General features: G+C 35.1%; 1 protein-coding gene across 1 annotated transcript in view; it reads right to left on the bottom strand.

Moving 5' to 3' along the window:
• Window positions 1-6,800: 6,800 nt before the first annotated feature.
• LOC107680233 (eukaryotic translation initiation factor 5A-1-like) overlaps window positions 6,801-8,539 on the bottom strand; it is a 4,076-nt gene continuing 2,337 nt past the window's right edge. Inside the window, exon 4 of the mRNA XM_016476033.1 lies at window positions 6,801-6,863. Coding sequence (XP_016331519.1) covers window positions 6,801-6,863 — 63 coding nt within the window. The remainder of the gene's footprint in view (window positions 6,864-8,539) is intronic.

The following is an 8,539-nucleotide window of genomic DNA, read 5'->3' as shown; positions in this document are numbered from 1 at the left end:
GGTTGAATGGGCAGCATATCAAACAAGGCCTAAACTATATTGTAAGAACAAAAGTGCACATTTTTCCACATTTTCTACAGAAAACCATTTAAAAACTAAATATCTTATCACAGCCTTGCTGTGGACCTGTTCAATAACAGGTGCTCTGTTTCAACTTCACTGTCTCCTCCTGTTTTGCATTCTTCTTTCCCTCAATCAAAATACAGACACAACAATTATATAGATATAAGAGAATGGAAAATATATTCATATACACACACAAAAGTCTGAGATAGAAATGTATCCAATTTTTCTAATTTAATACAAAAAGTTTAATTCAAAATTGAATTGTCAGCATAAACATTTGAGTGAAAGATACATTTTTAAAAAATAACATTAATTTCAGAATGTCTCAGTGTTTGTGTTTTCTCTGTTTTGCCTTAATGACAGCCGCAGTCAGAGCTAAACTTCTCAAGTTTGTCAAACCTCAAGATCATGTTCTCTATTATGATTTGAGATGATCCAAAGATCATATTCAATAGAAAAAAACACATCTGACTGTCTGTACAAAGGAGTTTACATAATCAGTCACACATTTACTTATTTGATTACTGACCTAGATGTACATAATCTTTTTTTTATTTTATGTCATAAGATGCTTTGTTTTAAAATGTCATAAAATGTTTTTCGACATTTAAATTAAATATAAATCACATATGTTCAAACTTGTGACCTCAGACTTTTGGCCCCTTCTGTATTTATGAAAAACAAACTTGTTTTTAGCTGTCAAGTTCATCATCTGGTGATTCACCCTTTCATGCTTCCTGGTAGCACACTTCAAAGGGAGCCTAAAGAGGGGGTGAGGGAAGTGTCAAGTCTGACATGAGCCCAGGGGACATGTGCTGTCCAGATAAAAGGACAATGCCCCAAGCAAACCATGTAGCCTCTGCTTTTAAACAGCACTTTCAGATAACAGATCTATCCACTAATCCTCCCATTCCCAACATATTTTCTCTTTCAAAAACTTGATACTCCTTGGTTGACCGTACACCCACTGCTCCTACCCTTAACCCTCTTACCCGTTCAAAAAATAAATGGTGAAGTAATATGCTTTACACGAGTCACTGGTTGAACAATGAAAAGTAGTTGATCAGCAGGGGGAAATTACAAAAATCACTCCCTGAAATAAAGATAGAACATAAAGATAAGATTTAAAAAAAAAATATTACAACATATAACACATACATCTTGAAACACCTGACACACTGAAGTGATTGTGAGACAATCTGAACTCATGGAAAGGCCATAATCAAATATAAAATGACAACATAAGATAAAAGGAAATAATGATGTAACTTGTACTGTATGTCTATAGATAAACAGATCTAAATAGTTTTTTCTTTCTAATCTTCTTTCTCATACACAAATCCACTAAGACTCAACTAGATCTGAAAGCCAGTGTCCCAATACTCTTCTTCCCCACAGTGAAAAATGAAGACACATGCCAAGTCTTACATTATACTGTGTAGTAGTACTGTGGCAAAAAGCCTAGAAATTGGCTTACTCAAGCACCAGAGCATCAGCAGCACCCTTTCCAAAGAAACCATGAGCAGTTATGAGGAGACACTGACAAGTAAAAGGAACATGACTAAATGTGTGCATACCACAAGAATGTACAGGATATGAGTTTAATCCTCCAGTAAGTTCCGTTTTAATAAAGAGGGCATTTTCATAGAGCAGCACACTGTGATTCCTTTGGCCCTGCTTAAATCAAGAGTAAGGATTTCAAAAGAAGCAGAGGCTTAGAGAAAAGATCCCTCAACTGTACAGTATATGAGGCCACAGGTAATGCAAAGACTTACTGACAGAATAAGACTCTTTACTACCCTTTTTACTTTTCTGCTTGTATTACTATATCACATGCACATCAGCTCAAAAAGTTTGATTGCTGTGTGGTTTGCACTGATCTGGGATCAGGGTGAGGTGATGAGGGCCTGGTATGCATTAGTTCTGACTACACAGGAGCACAATGACTCATAATTCAGTGACCCTTGGAGAGGCTAGGACCGTAACAGGGCGAACTGGGTGTTTTGTTTTTGTTTTGTTTTTTGCTGGAAGGCTTTAGTTTGTTGCTTTATTCAGACATCCTTGTTTCCTGTAAAACAAAATACCTCCTCCACTCTTCAGGATGACTTGAGTTTAAATCATGGGTCGTAAGTAAACAGACCTCAGATGGCAGGTGGCTTTGAGAGCAGGGTCAACGTCAGTATGATTCTCTACCAGAATACACATCAGGGAGTTTTTGTATCTGCTCATTAATTTAATGACACCCTGTAAAGGTGTCATTAGGGTTTAATTATGTAAATTCTGACGTTAAATAATTGGAAAAGTTTAGCAAACCTTTAGAAAAATATTTTAAAAATCTAAAAAACAAAAGGTTGCATATGTGTTTTGTTAGGTTTTTTTGGATTATCATATTTGATGTACTGGGCTTTTATGGCCCATATAGTATGATATAAACGAATATGGAGCTCAAACTAAACCTCAATTTTATTCAAAGGCTCAAACCTAAGCAAAAAACATGCATACCAAAACCTGAAGGGGGATGCTTGTCGTAGAATTATATTAAAAGGTATTTTACTTAATAAAAAAAGTTTACACTGTCAATCATAGGACAGAAGGCATGCAATAAATTGTGTGCAATAGATTTACAGCAATTTTTTTAATCATGTTGATAATTTAGAGGTTTTAGAAATTTGCATATCAAATATGATACAGTAGGCTTTATAGGGTGAACGTCATAACTAACTATCTACACTAAAGACAACTACACTAAACTGAAAATAAAGATGGTTTGCTCAATTTAGAGGGGTTTTGGACGCTTGTCAGACTAGCAGACCAGCTGCTAAACCAAACGAACAAGGAGTTTGCTAGCTTGTGAAATCAGTAAGCTAACTGCAAACGGCAAACCTCCTTATGCTGGTTAAATGTATACATGTCTTAAATTAGATCATTCTCATTTAAAAAATATAGAATTAAAAAAAGAGATTTATTACAGAACTGATGCAACATCATAATTTTACAGTTTCAACTTGTTGAGTTGCAAAAGGTGAAAATGGAGAAAATGTGGGGCTATTTAACCAAAAATCAAAATCATTTTAGTCTATCCAGAGCACCAGACAGTTTACATGTGATACAGTGCAGATGCCTTAGATCTGAGGTCCCTGGTAAAATGAATACAAACAGCCACATCTCAAGCTATTATAATACATATTTGTTTTCAAAGGAAGAAACCACATATATACCCTTACATTAAATTTGATCTTCTTCACTGGTGAGAACAGCTGTCACTCCGCATGTTTCAACAATGAAACAAGGACCAAGAAATAAATGACAGATTCCTCACCATCTGGAAGCAATGTGCAATGGTACATAGGAGAACCAACAAGAATCACCCCTGAATTTGTGCACCATTAAAAGTAATGGATGTGGTGGAACGTTTTTTTTTTTTCTTCTTCCACACACATGTACATATAAGACCATATGGACACAAAGGCATCTACATTTGAATTGAATCTACTTCTTTTTCTGGCCTCTAGATTGCACGTTCATATTTCAGAGTTTAGAAATGTAAACAGAGCACTACAATTCTCAATCCGTCTCTGAAATGTATAGCAGAACATTTTCAATATAGGAACCATTTGGCAATGCCTAAAGGCTCCTGTTAGCAGACTAGACCAGAGGGGAAAGCTAAAAGAAAACTTTCACGTCTTAATCAAAAGCAGGTTGGGCAGATCTGGCGTGGTAGTTTTACTGTGCTTTACTGACATCTAGTGTCCACAGTTTCTTATAAATATGTAAATACAGGAGAGCGGTTGGGAAATTAAAGGGGAAATGCAAGAATATTATGCCATAAGACACTTTATGTACTAAATATGCTAAAATGTACAGAAAAGAAATCACATAAAGGTATTGTATCAAAAACATGACGCCGAAGTTTAAAGAAATGGTAGCATTGCTGACCGAAGCTCCTGCCAAAGCAGGCTGGAGACATGAAGGGCAGCTGTGAAAGAAATCATAATCAGAAGCACATTATTGAAAGGTAAAAAGCTTGCCAACTGACATTCAAAGTGCCATTTTTGTTTCAGCCTTCAAAGCTAGCACATTTCAACAAAATACCACAAAACTGACTATGCTGTTATTTGGGCAGAATGTTTAAGACGTAGTGTCACAGCGCCTACAGCACAACTAAGCAATTGTAATTTCTGTGGATTCAAAAATCCTGTGGAATTTTGCTCTTTTGTGAAGAATTTTGGTTAACTGTGGGATTTATTATGAGACAACTTGTGGCCACCCATATTGTGGGAAAACAAACACTGCTAATCTGTACGAAATGTAATATTTATAGCTTTTTAAGCTTTGATTGTAATTCCATATTTTGCAGTTTAAAACATTGGATCAGTGAGATTTTTCAAAAAGAAATTAACACTTATTCAGCATGAATGCATTAAATTGATCAAAACTAAACTAAAGACATTTATATTGTTACAAAATATTCCTATTTCAGTACTTTGGAACTTTATATTTATGAAAGAATCCTGAATCTTTCATGGTTCCCACAAAAATATTAAACAACTTTTTTTCAACCAATAAGAAATCTTTGATCACCATATTACAATGATTTCTGATGGACCATGTGACACTTTAGAATGGAGTAATGGCTGCTGAATTTAGCTGTCGTCATATAGTTTAGATTTTAAAATGTTTATTAAAATATATATATTTTTAAATATTTTAGTTGCAATATTGTAAAAAGAGGGAGAGAATGAAACTAATGCTGTTTTGACTATTTTTGATCAAATAAATTCTGTCCTTGGTGAGCATAAGATACTACTTTAAGACACTACCTTTGAATTGCAATGCAAGTATGAGAAATATTAAACAATTAAAACTTAAGTCTTATGTAAATTTCTTCCCAGTCTTATTGCAAATTAAATATGTGAAGTCTGAAAATAAACACAAAAGCTCATTCGTTTTTCAGTTGAGTTTATTATAATTGCTCCCGTCTTATCCCAGTCTGTGGATGTTTACAATCATTATTCAACTAGCTATACGAAAAACACTGAGAACTATTTGCTTGTCTGATTAAGCACCTTCTTACAGTTTGCACTGGTAATATAATGACACAAGTTTCTTTCTGACAATCAAGCTGCTAAATTACAAAAATTAACCAAATATAAGCATCCAATAAAAAAAGGAGTGATTCACTTGTAGGCAAGAACACTAATGTTTTGCAGATAGAGACAAAGGCATTTAACAGTGATATTTAGGACCAACACTACAAACAGCAAAATAACTCAACACTGGAAACCTGAGAGACTCACTGAGGTTGATACGCCAATGTGAAAGCTTCTCAATGCTGTACAGTCATACAATACTTCCCACTTGAGCTCTCAGATCTACGGCTACTTTCATATGAGAGCTAGATTTACAAAAACAAAATCTCGTTGAAACAGGGAACACAGCAAGATGACAGCCAACACAGCTGAAAATATCTCCAAGAAAAACATTCTATCTAACCTAGTGCATTTTCATTTGCTGATCCATCTACAGTAAACAAAATCTACTGAGACGAAATTTCAGAATTAAAACTAACACCTAGAGGAAGTCAAAAACAAAGATATAGCAATGTTCCTTATTTCTACATCAAGAAAGGAATTGCAGAGTAAATAAAAATGCTTTTATTATCAAAATCCTATATTTGTATGAGCCAAATGCAAACTGTGCCCTGAAGGTGGAGAAAAAAAAACGAAACAAATAAAGCCTTTATACCAGTAAACAAGACAGGTGCATGTAAGATGCAATAAAATGCTAATACAAAAGAAAGTGTTGATATTGAAGCCCTTGAGCACACACTGTGCCTGTCCACAAGTTAAAAAAAAAGCTAATTTTTGCAGCATACTATTTTGTTGTATAACAAAGCGACTGTAAACAGAGTTTGTTACAGAGGGTGTCCATAGCCAATGCAGAGCTCAAAGGCCCTTCTTATAATCATCTTCCCTTACCACTAAAAAGATGTAACAAACAAAGTTGGGTTATTGCTCTGTTGCTACCAAAATAAATGTGAATTATGGAAGGGCAAATGCTGTAAACTTAAAAAAAAATAAAATAAAAAACTGTCAGGTGGAGTAAAACTCCTAGAATTACTTCCAAAAAACAATCAAGCAAAAAAAAATAGGTTTTGTTACACAGATCAGTTACATTTTATTTGGTCATCTGGTCTGAATTAAATGTCAGTAAATGTTGAGTCTGTTTTCTGCCTTAGGATCGCTAGTTTCCAGTTCCCCCGACAAGTGCCAAGCTGTCCGAGCGACATTCAGATGAACACACAGGCTTTGGCACAAATGTAGACGTACCAAACGCCGGCAAACAGTGTCATTCATAGAGGTAATCTTATATGACTGCTGCCTGATTTGCTGCAGTTTAAGGCCCGTCGGCATGAATAAAAAGGTTTCTGCAATAAGTAGAGCATTAAAAAAACTATTCCCATTTTTAATTATGAATGATAAAAGTGCTTCTCTATAATGAAAAAAGAAAGGATTTGGGGAAATAATAAAGAACAAGCATGTAGGAACCCCATTGTGATGGAAATATTCTGATTAGACAACACCTCATGAGACAGGTCAAAAGGTCCAGCATCTTTACAGTTCAACAGAACCAGGGTGGTTTGTGAAGGCTGTGGCTTTGGTGACTTTTAGAACGAAAATGTAATATTTGTGGTATGGAGGCCCTCACTCAACATGCCCATCAGCTTCTGTTCATTATGAACTCATGGGCTTGACGGCAATGGGACACTCTTCCCTCATGGCAGACAATATGGAGACCTCAAAGAGCTCCCAGTAGTGAAAAAGAAATCACAAAAAACAAAAAACAAGTTAAGAGTCTTTCAAAATGACATGGTAAAATACTAGAAGTACTTTTTAAAGTCAGCATAAAATGAAAAGTCACCCCATCTTTCTAATTGCATGTTATAGATCTTATCGTGCATGATTAATCCATGTATTGGCTTTATTTAACCTTTTATTTAACTTTTAATCAGAATGCCATAACTCGACCTTCCTGTGAAACACCAGACTTCTCTCTGATGATGTATGCCGGACTCCTCCAATCACTCAGTCCGCTTAAAAACAGCCCCTCCACAATCGACTGCAACCTCGCATTCATTTTTCAGCGCACAGAACCTATTCATCGGTTATCGATTGGAACCAGGTTCTCATCCAACATTTTTTTTCTTTGTAGAATCTGTAACACTTGGATATACATCCCGAAGTTGGCGAAAGATCGATTAAATTCAAATTCAAATGTAAGTCAAATTCAAATGTAATATAAAGCTGCATGTACATCACTAATAGTTATGTCAATGGATAAGCAATGCAAGAATCATAATAACGTAAATGCATATTATATGGCATATTATATGCAGCTATAAGTTTGATTGCATCATATAATAATTGCTGTTAATAGTGTTAATCGTCTGTTTGATTACGTCTTTAATTGATTTTTCCGTACATTTCTGCCATATGTACATTAACTGACAGTCACCACTGATAAGCTACTACTAAATATTGTAGAAACTTAATTTTCTAAATTTTGCTTTGCAACGATTTGTATCGTGAAAAGCTCTATACAACTAAACTTGAATTGAATTGAATAATAGATTCATGTTTTTTTAGGGATGGGAAGATTCACCGATTCGCACCAGTGCATTGGCATAAAAGTTAACGATGCGATGGATCGATTTAAAAAGTGTGCATCGACTACAAGTTGGCATTTGTATCACGATGCATTGTTTCTAACATGTTTGCATCGGTAAAAACCGATTTATTTATATATAATAACTAGTGGATGCGCTATAATTTCATTATTTAGAAAGTGGCCAAAAATCTGTGACCAATATTTTATATGTAGATTGATTTCTCCTAACTTTTATAAAGAATATCTCTTTGGATTTGAGACTTTAGTCTTCTTTAGTCTTCTTTATGCACCAAGAGTTTTAACACTCCAAAGAGAAAGGAAAAATTGAAATCGCATCATATGACCCCTTTAATGTCGATCATGGATCAAATCCATCCACCATGGCAAACAGCGAATACATTTTGTGGCCAAAAATCTGTGACCAATATTTTATATGTAGATTGATTTCTCCTCTCTAAACTGTTTCTCAAGCGCATTCTAGCTCATCACCGCCGCTGCGTGAATCTGACGAATCACAACACTACGGAGACCCGAGGCCTGTTTCATAAAAGACGCTAAGAAAAGAGGGGATTAAAGTCCAAAACCGTACTTGAAATAACCTAACAAATCAATCGGGGCTAAAGCGGTTCCATAAACAACAATTTAAGTTCACGCAATCTCACTAATTTGTGCACACTTATTCAAGCAGCCCTTAAAGGGGTCATATGCTGCTGCTAAAAATAACATTATTTTGTGTATTTGGTGTAATGAAACGTGTTTATGCGGTTTAAGGTTCAAAAAACACATTATTTTCCACATACTGTAC

This window comes from Sinocyclocheilus anshuiensis, unplaced genomic scaffold (assembly GCF_001515605.1).
Source record: "Sinocyclocheilus anshuiensis isolate Anshui unplaced genomic scaffold, SAMN03320099.WGS_v1.1 scaffold821, whole genome shotgun sequence".
Lineage (NCBI taxonomy): Eukaryota > Metazoa > Chordata > Actinopteri > Cypriniformes > Cyprinidae > Sinocyclocheilus > Sinocyclocheilus anshuiensis.
The sequence above is the reverse complement of the archived record's forward strand: the minus strand, read 5'-3'. Positions and strand labels throughout refer to the sequence as shown.